At 56.5% G+C, this 13,542-nt stretch overlaps 1 protein-coding gene across 5 annotated transcripts in view; it reads left to right on the top strand.

The window, feature by feature from the left end:
- TCOF1 (treacle ribosome biogenesis factor 1) overlaps positions 1–12,478 on the top strand; it is a 40,281-nt gene extending 27,803 nt beyond the window's left edge. The window contains exons 21-30 of one of the 5 annotated variants that reach the window (XM_070570482.1): positions 1,096–1,282; positions 2,849–2,976; positions 4,632–4,745; positions 5,269–5,497; positions 5,991–6,076; positions 6,797–6,977; positions 9,169–9,702; positions 10,399–10,496; positions 11,214–11,257; positions 11,959–12,478. In XM_070570482.1, the coding sequence (XP_070426583.1) occupies positions 1,096–1,282; positions 2,849–2,976; positions 4,632–4,745; positions 5,269–5,497; positions 5,991–6,076; positions 6,797–6,977; positions 9,169–9,702; positions 10,399–10,496; positions 11,214–11,240 (1,584 nt within the window). In that variant the 3' untranslated portion in view covers positions 11,241–11,257; positions 11,959–12,478. Of the gene's footprint in view, positions 1–1,095; positions 1,298–2,848; positions 2,977–4,631; positions 4,746–5,268; positions 5,498–5,990; positions 6,077–6,344; positions 6,533–6,796; positions 6,978–9,168; positions 9,703–10,398; positions 10,497–11,213; positions 11,258–11,958 lie in introns of those variants that run through there. The other 4 variants (XM_070570481.1, XM_070570480.1, XM_070570483.1 and 1 more) reach the window with 4 other exon arrangements.
- The last annotated feature ends 1,064 nt before the right edge of the window (positions 12,479–13,542 follow it).

Below are 13,542 nucleotides of genomic sequence, written 5' to 3'. Positions count from 1 at the left end.
TACTGGCCAGAGAGAGAGTGGGACTCAGGCCAGACCTGGCCTTTGGGGAGTGGAAAGCAGCCTCTTCAGCTCCCTGGCTTGTGGCTGCGTGTGCTCTCAGGGTGCCCGTGCACAGTGGACATTTCACTGGAGCCACCAGGCCCAGGCTGGTCTGCAGAATACCAAGGAACTGCTGCTGCTGCTGCTTTCTTTCTCTTTCTTTTAATGTCTTATTGGAAAACTAAAAGCATCCCCAAAGATAAGACAGGGTAGAGAACCCCCGACAAACCGTCTCCAGTGTTAGCGGGTCTGAACTTGTGACCGGGCTCATGTCGTCCAAACTCTCCACTCAGTTCACCAGTGCTCCTGGGTTACTTTGTTGTGTTTTTTTTGAGTACAAGCCCAGTATAATATCACACCTGAAAAAACGACCTACCCGGTCAGCATCCCCATTTCCCTGATTGTCTCTTAAATGATGTTTTTTATATTGTGTGTTCAAATAAGGGCCACACACTGCATTGGGTCCTGTAAGTCTTAATCTGTTGGCGTTCCCCTTGTGCTTTCTTTATTGAAGACACTGGGTCCATATAGTTGGGTTGCTGCATCCTGGGCCATGTCTCAGGAGGCCACATCAGAGTCTCTTGGTGGGGGCACTAGATTGTGAACGACCCCCCCCAGGTGAATCATGTGTTACGACCAGGCAGCCAAAGGATACGCTGTTCAGACGCCCCCTCAGCAGGTGTCTGTCTCTGAAGTCAGTCAGAGGAAAGAAGGCTGAATTGGACATTCTGGCCCTGGCTCTGCTTCAGTTAGGCTCTGTGACCTTGGGTAACTCTCCTCCCCTCTCTGGACTTGTGGTTTTCCCATCTGTCCAGTGGAGCTAATCCTGCTGACCTCAGGGGCTTGCTGTGAGGGTCAGAGGGGCTCCTGTGAGCTGTGAGGTGCTGGAGGCTGGGAGTGAGCTGGGAGGGCCCTGGGCAGCTGGAGTCGCCTCTGTGCCCAGCTGCCCTGAGCTCTCAGCACCCCTTGCCTTGTAAAACCCTCCCCACCCCCTCCCCCTTCCCCTGATCATGCCTTTAATCACTGGGGGGGTGTGTTTTGTTTTTGTTTTTCAAGGTGATTAAATTCCCTCTGATTTTTGTCGACCCTAATCGTAGTCCAGCTGGCCCAGCTGCTACCCCCGCACAAGCCCAGGCTGCGAGCGCCCCGAGGAAGGCCCAGGCCTCGGAGAGCACAGCCAGGAGCTCCTCCTCAGAGAGCGAGGATGAGGACGTGGTCCCCGCTACGCAGTGCTCAACTCCTGGTGAGCGCGGGCCCGGTACGCAGGGCTGACTGACTCCCCTGCTGCAACCCCCAGGTTCGGTTGGGAGGGGCCGTCAGCACACACACACACACCTCTGTTGAGGCCCAGGAGGGAGAGGATGCTAACTGAGTCACACAGCAAGTTGTTGGTCAGCATGGGCTTGGGACAAGGTCTCTGGGCCCTGCATTGCTTCATCTCAGTGAGGGGCTGGCTCAGGAAAAATGTTTGCCAGGGCTTCTCTGCTGACTCTGAAAGGCAGAGCCCAGACCAGAGGGTTGAAGCTGCAGGGACCAGGTTTCTGTGTAATCCAGGGAAGAGCTTGTGACAACTGACTGCCTGAATGTGGCGAGGTGGTAGTGAGCCTGCCATTCCTGGTGGCCTGCAAAGGGGTTAGTTAATCCCCAAACAGACATTGTAGGGAAGAATTCTGTCTATCAGTGAGAGACAGGAGCAGATCTGGGATTTCTTTGACTTTTGAGAATCTGTGCTGCTCCCGGTGATAGCAAGAAAATGGTTAATTACTATTATTGCTATTATAACACTTTTTAATGGGCATATTAATACCTGATCTTGGTAGGCTAACTAGGAAATACAGCGGCCGGCCCCGTGGCCAGGTGGTTGGGTTCACACGCTCTGCTTTGGCGGCCCCGGGTTTCCCGGGTTCGGATCCTGGGCACGGACCTAGCACTGCTCATTGGGCCATGCTGAGGTGGCGTCCCACATAGCACAGCCAGAGGCACTCACAACTAGAGTATACAACTAGGTACTGGGGGCTTTGGGGAGAAGAAGAAAGAAAAAGATTGGCGACAGATGTTAGCTCAGGTGCTAATCTTTAAGGAAGAAATACAGATTAGCACAAAAGAAAAAAACGTGACCTGTAATCCCACTGCCTGGAACAGTTACTGTTAACATTTTCATGACTGTTAACGTTCCAAAACCCTAAGTTACGCCCATGTTTTCAGTAAGACCATACCGTAGGTCTGCTCAGTGATCTCTACTTGATGTGTTGTGACGTCATGCATTCCCAGCATGATTCCTGCCGGCTACAAAGTCGTCCTTTGGGTGGACACAGCATAGTTCACTTAGCTGGCGCTGTGTTGGAAGCAGCTGAGGGTGTTGTCTGGGCAGGTTTTTGGCTGTTACAGACAGTGCTCCGTGCACATCGTGTCACTGGACCTTGGCAGATGACCATGGTGATTCTCACGAGGGACTTTCAAATACTTGGGAGTCTCATGTGGTGCCAGCGCTCCTGCCTGTTGCTCAGGAGTGGCAGCCTGGCCCGCTGAGGGGGAACGCCGCGGAGGACTCGAGTGTGGGGAGAGGCTGAGGAGAAAGCCCGGGGTCACTGCCGCAGCAGCCGTGTGACCGCCCCGAGCCTTGTACTGGGGAGATAGTGACAGCTCCTGCCTGGAAGACTTGGGGCGAGCATTCAGCAGGCGTCTACCTCGTAAGCCCCGAGCGCGGCGCTGTGTCCCTAGAAAGGGCCGATAAATTAGGTGTTGCGCAGCTGGGAGGGCCATGGGGGCTTCTGTGCCCTGACATGTGCCCCATCCTGCCCCATTTCAGCTGTGAGAACCAATGTGGTGAGCGTGCCCCCGGCCAACCCACGGACAGCTCTCCGAGCCGGCGCCGTTGGGGCCAGCAGCGGTGAGGAGGCCGGCCGGGCGTCGGAAGGCAGGAAGCAGGAGGCGCAGGTACCTGGCGGGAAGCGAGGGCTCTCGGGCCAGCGGGTCGGGGGCCCCTGCCCTCCCCTGCTCCCCCACACGTGCTGCTGGGCTGGACTGCACTTGCTCTCACCCAGCCCCTAGAAGCAGCTGCCCCAGCAGCCGGAGCCATTCCTGGCCTTCTGGCTACAGCCCCAAACCGAGCTCCGAATGACCTTTGAGTGGCTGGGAACGCAGCGCCCGGCAGAGCCAGTGCTGCTCCCTGAGCCCCTCATCAGCGTTTCCAGCGTGGTTAGGCTTCTGTTTTGTTTGGTTTCCTCTCAGATTTGAAACGCCGTGAATGGAAGTGGCCCTGTTTTAGTGTTCACGGTGGTGCCTGTGAGCATTCTTCCGGCCTCCACCATTTTCAGTGCATTTTTTATTCGGTCCTGCCTGAATCTAAGCCCTGGGCAGATAGAGTTAATGGGTCATTGTTCCAACGATAAAACTGAGCTCCACCCCTCAGCTAGAGGGTTGAGCCTTGTCCCAGATTAGGCAGGGCCAGAACTCAGGTCTCCTGACCCCTAGTACCCTGTGCTCTGGGCCGCATCGGTGTGTTTTCCTGTCCTGTTGCTCCCTGCCCCTTTTTCTGAGAGGGCAGAGAGAGCTGAATAGGCCCGGGTGGGCCTTGGACACCCCCGGCTCAGAGGGCTCACCACAAGCTACAGCCCGAGGAGCTTCCCAGGACGTGCTGCTGGGTGGGCATCTGGGCTATGGTGATTGCACCTGACAACCCGTGTCTACTGGGCCATTCAACCAGCAGATGGTGCTGACATCTGTCCATGCCAGGCAGTGGGGATATAGCAGGAGCAAGACAGAGAGGGTCCCAGCTCTTGCGGAGTCCCCAAGTGAGTGGGGAGGCAGCCACTAAACAAGGAAACCAACAATTAAAGTACTCACCAACTGGTGGGCGCTTTGAAGGAAACAGCATAAACTGGAGAGTAATGGAGTGACCTGTTTCAGAAAGGATGGGCAAGGATGGCCTCCCCAAGGAGGTGACATTGAAGCAAGAGAAGCAGCCACGCCAGGATGAACTAGGGAGCACTCCAGGCAGGAAAATCCAGGGGCGGGGTCCATTTGGGGAAGTGCTTGGGGGCGAGAGAGCTGGAAGAAGATGAGGCAGCTGGAGAAAGTGGGAAGGGGAGGGGGTCGGGCCAGCAGGCCACGCTGAGGGCTGCTGCGTAGCCACTGAAGGGCAGTGGGGGCCTGGCGGTTTTCAGCAAGGAGTCACACCCAGTTCTGTTCTTAGTTTTCTCTCCCTGATTGCTGGTGGATGTGGGAAGCAGGAGTGGCACCAGGGAGACCATGGAGGAGGCTGTTGCAGCCACCAGGCTGGAGACTTATCCCCAGTGAAGGCTCAGATTGAGTGGTGGGGCCAGAGCGGCTTCCCTTCACTGGGCTGGGAGCCATCTTTGGACCCTCTGAGAATGATATGATTAACTCATAACCTGAAGCCTGGCACTATTTTCTGCCCAGATGGTGGCATTGCCCCTCTGACCACCCCTCAGTCCCCGACTCCAGCCCCATGGCTCCTCTTACAGATACAGGTCCCCTCCCACCCCAGCCAGACAGGCTCTGACCAGGGCATGGCATAGATGGCATCCTGAGAACCCAGGAGTCTCAGGGCTGCCTTTGGCTGTCCACAGGTGACAAAGAAGAACCCAGCTCATCTCCCGCTGACCCAGGCCGCCCTGAAGGTCCTTGTCCAGAAAGCCAGTGAGGCCCAGCCTCCTACTGCCAGGACCCCATCTTCAAGTGGGGTGAGCTGGGGAGCTGGGGACCCAGGCCCCAATCTGGGGGGACAATGATCAAAGACCAGAGAGGGTTGGGGCCAGCCCTGTGGCATAGTGGTTAAGTTTGGTGCACTCTGCTTTGGCAGCCCAGGTTCGCAGGTTTGGATCCTGGGCATGGACCCATACCACTCGTCAGCCATGCCAAGGTGGCAACCCACATATAAGGGGAGGAAGATTGGCACAGATGTTAGCTCAGGGCTAATCTTCCTCAGGGGAAAAAATAAAAAAAAAAAAAAGACCACAGAGGGTAGAAGGGAGGGCCCAGGCAGGGGCCTAGTCCCAGTGCCAGCACTTCCCTGCCCTGTGACCTTAGCACACGCACCTGCCTCCCGGGCCTCAGCTGCCCATCTTAGAGATTTGTGGGAGGACTTAACAAGGCCTGAGTGCGAAGCAGCCAACAGGGCCTGGCCCTTAATGGAGGTGTGCGGTAAGCAGCACATCTTATTTCCCCTGATTTCTCCTTCCTCTCTTTCTCCTTTCACCAAATTAGGTTGACAGCGCTCTGGGAACTCTCCCTGTGACGAGTCCCCAGAGCACCCCTGTGCCAGCCAAAGTGACCAACAGGCTTGGAAAGCCCAAGGTTCCTGAGGTCCAGCGGGCCGTGGCCACTTCCTTGGGACGCCCCAAAGCCAAGGCCTCTGGGACTTCAGATGACAGTGAGGACAGCAGCAGCTGCTCTTCAGGGAGCAAGGAGGATGCTGAGGCGACCCAGAGGCTGGGTGAGGGTCCCGGGAGGAAACGTCTGGGTGCGCCTGGAGGAGGGGAGAGGCGGCCTGGTGGAGCCCTAGGCTCAGCCTCCTACCCATGCAGTGACCTTGGCCTTAGGGTCCCCCTGTACAGCCCCATGAGGAAATTGGTCTGAATAACATCAGAGACCTCCTGACTCTGCTGTTTGACTGCCTTTTGATATCAGGCTCCTATAACTGACCCAAAATCTCAGGGCCGTACCCCACACACAAGAAAGCAGAGGAAGCATAAGTGAGGCCTCAGGAATGAGAGCAAAAGGTTTTGGCCTTGAGGCGTCCCACCTGGAATGCTGTGAATAGCGGTTGACCTTGGAAAGGGGCACTGGGAGCAGATGAGCCTTGGGTGGGAGGGTGAGGCGCATCCAGATGGATCAGGCCATCCTGGGGGCCCTCCTGGAGGGCTCTGCCATGCCCCAGCTGCCAGGGGCTACCTGGCATTCCCAACAGGCCCCCTCTGTTTCTCCAGTAGGTGCAGCCCTTTCCAGGAGGGAGACCTTGGTGGAGGAGACCACAGCAGAGTCCAGCGAGGAGGAGGTGGTGGCGCCTTCCCAGGTGACTGCAAGGGAGAGGGCCGGCGGCCTCAGGGGTTTAGGGGCAGGAGCCCCAGGCCCAGCTCCTGCCCACCTGCCTCTTCCCGGGGCTCTGGGCGGGGTCCTGTCTGTGTGGAGCCAGGCTCTGTCCTTCTTGGAGGCCCCATGAGGAGCGGACTCTTAGAGTCTATAGAAAGGGCTTACCTTGATTTTGGGTGATTCCCAGATAAAAACTTTGTTTAAGGGGCTGGCCCCGTGGCCGAGTGGTTAAGTTCGCGTGTCCACTGCAGGCGGCCCAGTGTTTCGTTAGTCCGAATCCTGGGCGCGGACATGGCACTGCTCATCAGACCACGCTGAGGCAGCGTCCCACATGCCACAACTAGAAGAACCCACAACGAAGAATACACAACTATGTACCGGGGGGCTTTGGGGAGAAAATGGAAAAAATAAAATCTTTAAAAAAAAAAAAAAAAAAAAACTTTGTTTAACAGATGGGATTTCTCTTAAGGTTGTCATCTGTACATGGCAAGTGCTAGTGATTTTCCATTTGCATTAGTAATAAGAAATTTTCTTTTTAAATGTGCCTGTCTAAAATACGTGTTAAATTAAAATAGTGCAGGACGTACACATGGGAGGCTGCTGTGCCTGGTCTTAGGGGTCTAGCTGGTTTCCTCACACAGGCCATGCCGTCAGGGCCTGGGTGGTGCAGGGTCCCGGCCTCTTTCACACTGGGTTTCTTCAGTCTCTCCTCTCAGGTTATGCAACCCCTGGGCTGACTCCAGCCAATTCCCAGGCTTCAAAGGCCACTCCCAGGCCAGACCCCAAACCCTCAGTTTCCTCTACTCCGGCTACCAAAGATGCCCTAGACGGCAAGCGGGAAGTGGAGCCCCAACAACCAGCTGCCACCATGTCCCCTCAAACAGGTGAGTTGAGGGCCCCAGGGAAGGACAACAGCAGGGTGTGGAGGGACAAGGCAGTGGGCCCTTTCTTTCCCTCCCTCAGGAACAGTTCCACCAACATGGTCCTGTCTGTCACCAGGGCCTCTCCGAGTGAGGCCTGGTACCCCTACGTCAGACCTGGAGGTGCTCATCAAAGTGTAGGGGGCGGAGGCCGCCCTGTGGCCGAGTGGTTAAGTTCACACACTCCGCTTCGGCGGCCCAGGGTTTTGCCAGTTCTGATCCTGGGCACGAACCTAGCGCTGCTCATCAAGCCATGCTGAGGTGGCATCCTACATAACAGAGCTAGAAGGACCTACAACTAGAATATACAACTATGTACTGAGGGGCTTTGGAGAATAAGAAGAAAAAAAAAAAGTGCAGGGGGGCCCACGCCCAAGTGTCTGGCTCCCGTGGTCTGGGACAGCCTGGAATTCAGGTTATCCAGCCCTATGAGATGCTAGCATACCTGGTAGGGTGACCCCTGCCTTAGAGGAGGTGCACCTTGACTTGTGGAGTAGGCCTTGGCTCTCTCTAGCTGTATCTGTTAACTTTTCTCCTAACAAATGGGATGGTATGGGGCGTAGGAACTCAGGGGAGCTCAGACAAAAGGCAGGAGCCACATTTGGAAAAGTCTTCATTACATGGCCAAGACCCAAGGCAATGGACTGACTTACTCTAAAGCCTCAGACAAGCCCCTGGCCACTCTGGGCCCTGTGTCTTAACCATACAGGGCAGGGGTTGGTGCATCCAGTTGGTGTCGAGGCATAACACACATAGAAAATAGTCACATGGTATGTGGAGGGCAGACTTGAGTCTTCAGATCACCTGGCCTGGGGCATCAGCCATCTCTGACTCCACCAGCACGAAGGGACAGGTATCTCAGATGGGCATACCTGGGACAGCTCTCAGGGTCTCCCAGCCTTGGTGTTCTGGGGTGTTTGTAGACAGGAAGTAGGGAAGTGGGCTGCGAGGAAAGAGGTTGCCAAGGCAAATGGCACCTCCTCAGCTTCGCTCTCCAGCTGGCTTCTGCCCTTGCACGAAGCACCAAAGGGCTCACCTGGGCCTCCCTCTGTCCTGGGGACCCCCCTGCCTAGCCTGCCCTGCCTACCTCCCTCAGCTCGCCAGAGCTGCTTCAGACCCCACCCTGGGGCCCGCTGCACGCTGCAGGGGACAGTCTCCAGCCTCGCGACATGGAGCAGGGCCAAGCCCCTGGGCACCTTTCAGAGCCCAGCGTGTAGGAGCTCTTGTGCCTGTGAGGCCCAGAATGGAGGGGAGACCTGCCAAGTCACCTGGGAAGTTAGGGGCAGCCTTGGGACAGGTGCTGATGCCCCCCCACCCAGTGCTTAGGCTTTAGCTGCACTTGCCCGGCGCGGGTCAGCAGGGAGTTGCGGCTCGCTATCTTTCCTGGTGCTCTCTTTGTGAGAGGCGGGTGCGGCAGGGAGACGTTTTGAGGGGGCTGTGGAAGGTTTTTTCACACGTGTAGTCAGCACACAATTATCAAAGGAGAGCAGAGGCGTGGAGAATTCTAAACAAAGGCTGCACCAGAAGTCCCTCTGGCAGGCAGTAAACCTGCTTAGTCAGCCGCCACGTGCGTATGCACCGCACCCATCACCCCAAACCGCCTGGACCCCTTACCAGAGGGCCGTGGGCCCACTGTGAGTAGACGGGCATGAGTTGAATGGCTGTGTGGCTTTCACTTTTATTATGAATCTATGATTTAGAATGGGGGACCTCACTGTCTATCTAACCCCTCATTTTGCAAACAGGGAAACTGAGGCCATGGGAGGAACAAGGTCACCTAGCAAGTTGGTGGTAGTTAGACCTAGAACTCAGGCCTCTGGGCTCCTTTCTAGACAACACCATCTCCCTCCTTTCTGACCTTTCATTTCGTTGGTAGATTTCAGGCCCTTTCATTAACATTCTGAGTCATTTTCTATCCCCCACCTGAACTTGAGTTCTTAATGTGAGGAGACAGAAGAGCTCTAAGTTAGAAGCTGGCAGAAGGGTGTGATTCAGAGACCCAGTGGGAGCAGAGTGACCCCTGGGCCTCGCTTCCCCCAGATGTACCATTGTCAGAGGAGGTCAGTTCTATCCCTGGACCCCCTTGGCTCTTATCCCACAAGAGGTCTGTTTCCCGACTCTCCGGGATCCGTGACCCCAAGTCCTCTCTCTGCAGGCAGAAGAGACCCTGGCACCACACCTCAGAAGCCCAGGAACGGGGCTGGGAGCCCCCAAGCCTCAATGCTGGCACTGCAGAGCGACATCACTCGGCGCCTCCTGAGCGAACCCTGGCCCCTGAGCGAGGCCCAGGTCCAGGCGTCGGTGGTGAAGGTCCTGACAGAGCTCCTGGAGCAGGAAAGGAAGAAGGCCGTGGATGCCGCCAAGGAGAGCAGCAGGAAGGGCCGGGTGGGTCGCAAGCGGAAGCTGTCGGAAGACCAGCCGGCTGCCAGGACCCCCAAGAGCAAGAAGAAAAAGCAGCTCGCGGCCGGGGAGGTTGGGGAGGGTGCTGTTTCCCCAGAAAAGGGCCCCAGGACTCTCAAGGGGAAATCCAAGAAAGACAGAGCAAGTGGTGACATCAAGAAGAAGGAGAAGGAGTCTCTTGGCCAAGGGGCCAAGGAGAAGCCAGAAGGGGAGCCGGCGATGGTGTCAATTGTGGGTGAAGACCCAGGCAACCCAAAGAGCAAGAAGGAGAAGAAGAAAACTGACAAGAGTAAGTGGCCGGCTGCAGCTGGAGTGCGCCTGGACAGCCCTCGGCCAGCACAGAAGGGAGAGGCTGAGCAGTGGGCTGTGCGGGCCGTGGGGGCCAGAGCCAGGTCCTAGAGCACCAGGGCCTGCAGGCCGGGGAGACGCCTGTGGCTCAGGGCGTGGCCTCCCCTGGAGCCCAGAGTTCACTCACAGCGGCCAGCAGGCACAGCCACTTCTGCTTCAGGCTTCACGGGGGTTCGAGCCCCCGGAGGGCAGTTTCTCCTCAGAGGTGATAGCGGCCCCTCCCTGAGCTCTGTGCTAGACTGCGTGCAGGGGCGCCTCATCTCACCCTCACACCAGCCCTTGACAATAGGTGATACTTTCTTCCCATTTTACACATAGAAAGTGTCTTTTTTAAATAAATGTGTGGAAGTTTTAAAAAGTGAGTTAAAGAAAAATAGTAATCGTCCAGGTGGTCCACCGACAGGGCAGGAGTCATGAGGCTGGCCCTGGGGGCTCTCAGACCAGCGTGGGTGGTCACAGGCATGTGGGCCTGTGTTTTGATGGCTCCCCGGGGTGTGGGGCAAGCTGGAGTCCTGGCTTCAGAAGGAGTGAGTTCTAGTTCCTCTCCAGGGGGAGACCTGCCTGTGTGTCTTCCAACTTTGACCCCAATGCTTAAGATTAAAACGTGGTGTCTAAGAAGTTTACTTTCTTTCCTTAGGAAAAAAAGACAAGGAAAAGAAGGAAAAGAAGAAGAAAGCAAAGAAGGCCTCCACCAAAGCTCCTGACTCACTAATCCAGAAGAAAAGGAAGAAAAAGGTAGAGTGAGTGCCTGAGGGGTCACTCGCCAGAAGAGGGGCCCAGACCCTGTCCCCAGGGTGACTGTGATCAGCCCCATCCTGTGCGTGTCAGGGTACAGGGCAGGGTGAGACAGGCCTGGTCCCTGCGCCGTTTCCATTCTTGGGGTCCAGTGCAGGGGGCTTATGAGTTGTGACATGAGAGAAGAGCCAGGGGGATGTGCGCCGTGAGGGGGGACAAGATCTGAGCGTGTGGAAGCCATGGAAGCGACCCTGTCTTGTCTGTGAGCTAGAAGGATGTTCTCGGGATGGGTGAAGAAAGGAGAGATCCCCAAGGGGCAGGGAGGCTGTTGCGGGTTTCCAGGTGAGAGGAGATACTCCCTGGGATGTGTGTGCCCCGACAGCAGGGTATCCCCACCGCAGAAACACACACCTGTGTGCTTCACGGTGATGGCCTGAAGAGGGAGCCTCAGCACCTTATCCAGAAGCAGTTCTCACTGTGGCCAGCAGGGCCTCGGCTGTGTTCAGAAAAGCTGAACATCTCTTGCTGCAAAGTCCTGGGCTCCTTCCTTGAGGGCACACAGGACACCGTCCCTGCCGTAGGGGGTCTCTACCCAATATCTGTTCTGGGGGAGCCGTGAATCCTCAGGAGGGAACCGTCACATCCCCTCCTGGTGGGGGCACCATGGGTGGGGAGGTGCTTCAAGTACAAGAGCCTCTCACACTTCTCTCCTCACAGAAGAAGGCGGCAGAGCAGACTGTCTGAGGGGCACAAAGCGGCAGGTACGCTTCCTAGCCCGGGAACCCCTGCTGACCATCCTCTCCCGGGCGAGGGTGGGAGGGCAGCTCCAGCATCTGCTGTGGTCCCAGGGAGCCAGGCAGGGCCTGGTAGGTAGGCCCCAAGGGGAAGGGGAGGCTGGAGAAAGAGGTTCCGTTCCTCGAGGTCTGGGGGTGATGGCGGGAGCCAGAGCTGCAGAAGTAGAAGGATCCAGGACAGTGATGGCAGTGGCTGACCCTGAGCGCCAGGTGCACGTGCTGCCCGTCCTTAGGGAGGTGGGACTGGTCTAGTCCTCCTTGTAGATGAGGATAAGGCTTGAGGTCGGGTACAGCTCTGTCTCCCCCACAGCTTAGTTCCTTTTCCTTATGATTTTGTCCCTTGAGGACATTTCCTATGGGGAGAAGAGGGTTTGCTCCAAACAAGCCATCCCCATGGACCTGTGCCTCCCGGGTGGGGTAAAGGGTTAGGTGGCCCGCCCGCCCCCAGCCTCCTGTAACTGGGGCAGCGCCACCGCCCGGCTGCTGTGAGGGCTAGAGGAAGGGAAGCGCTAGAGCTCGCAGCCCGGTTCCTGGGACATGGACAGTGCTCGGAAGTGTCCGCTGTGGGTGGTTAATGCCCTCCCCTGCCTCAGAGATGCCAGCTTATGAGTTTATTTTATTCTCTTTGATCGGGAAATCTTACGTCGGGCTGTGTTTCCTTCCCCCAGGGATTTCTCAGACAAGCAGTGACCAGCCCCACGCCTCTGCCCACCATGGGTTGGAATTGAATTTGTGACTTCCCCTCCCTCTCCAGAAGAAGACAGCTAGCCACACTGTCCGCTCTGGCTGAGCCAGTGAGCCCTGCAGAGAGGCTGGTGCCGGGAGGAGGAAGTGCCCCCCGCTCCCGTGACCTGCACTCACTGACGCCGCGCCTGACCCCCTCCCGACACACAACGCTTCGTATAGATGTGTACAGTATATATATATTTTTTTAAGTGATCTGCCCCTCGCCCCTCCAGCCCAACCTGCCCCCTCAGCCCCCTCCGGACTTTCCACCTGTCTGGCCTGCAGACCCAGCGAGGCCCAGCCTGTGGCTCCTTCCATGTCTTTGGTCTCCAGCTCCTGCTGAGGCCTTATCCTCCGTTTGTCAGTTCTTCCCCATTTTGTTTGTGTTTTTCTTTTTTTGTAAGAACTCAGAAAATAAAAGACTTGAAGGAAAGGTACAAGTTCCTGGTACACTGGGGCAAACGTTTTGCAGTTGACTTATTCTTGGAAGGGAGAGTCTGGCTGATAGTCGGAGCAGAACAAACATCACTCAGGATTTGTTCTTGACTGCGTATCGAGGCTGTGGACACCATAGGGAGTGGGACAGTTTGCCAGAGAAGGAGACTCTGAAGTGCCCAGGGTGCTGAATTGGGGTGGGGAAGGCTTCCTGGAGGAGGTAGCATCTAAGCTAAGGGGGAGCTCAAGTCTCCAGATGCTGGGGTAGGCCAGGCAAGAAATGGAAGGAGGCTTTCCGAGCCCCCTTTTGAAGTTAGGCCTGAGCTAGGGCAGGCCCTCTTGAGGTACCTGGTGGAGAATAGCTGTGGCAGGCACAGTAGAAGCAGGAAAACCAGTTAGGACTGAGTTGCCCTCATGTCCGGGTAACAAAGGGGCTGTGATGATGAAGAGAAGTGGACCAACTTGAAGATGTGTCAGGGTGAAGTCTAGGGCCGCGGTGACGGCCAGCAGTCAGAGGCCGTGGAGATCCCCTCCGAGGCTGTTAGCCTTCTGCTAGAGACAGCAGGAGGCCGTGTGGAGAGAGCGCTGGGCTGGAGGGCTGGAGACCCAGCTTTGCACCCGGCCCTGCCCTCCCCCTGGGGAGCCTCGCTCTCCCGTAAGCGTTGGTCTACAAGAGGCTGCAGGGTAGTGTTCTCTTGGGCTTCGTTGACCCACAGTAAGTCTTTATACTTAGAAGTGGAGCACGATTTCACTGAACTTCTTCACTCTGGGCTCCTCTTAAAGTCAAGAAGCCTGCCAGCAGGGGCCTCTGCTCCATCCTGACAACAGCCGGCTGGGCCCTTGTGTCGTTGCTGTTGGTCGTCATGCTTGTACTGTTCTTAGGAGAGGTGGAAATGGGGACGTGGGGCAATGGAAGCTGGACCCAGAGGAGCTTGAGCTTAAAAAACTATGGGCAAGAGCCTATTTCTTTTTGAAAGTAACCAGTGTTCCTCTGTGTTAAATGTGGAAATCAAGTGTGTCTGTGTCTGAAGTCTACAAGCCCCGCAGTCCGGCCCCCCAGGCATCTGTGTTTGGGTTCCCTGGACTGCATT

Source organism: Equus przewalskii, chromosome 13 (genome assembly GCF_037783145.1).
Source record: "Equus przewalskii isolate Varuska chromosome 13, EquPr2, whole genome shotgun sequence".
NCBI lineage: Eukaryota > Metazoa > Chordata > Mammalia > Perissodactyla > Equidae > Equus > Equus przewalskii.
Note: the sequence above shows the minus strand (reverse complement) of the source record. Positions and strands in the feature narration are given on the sequence as shown.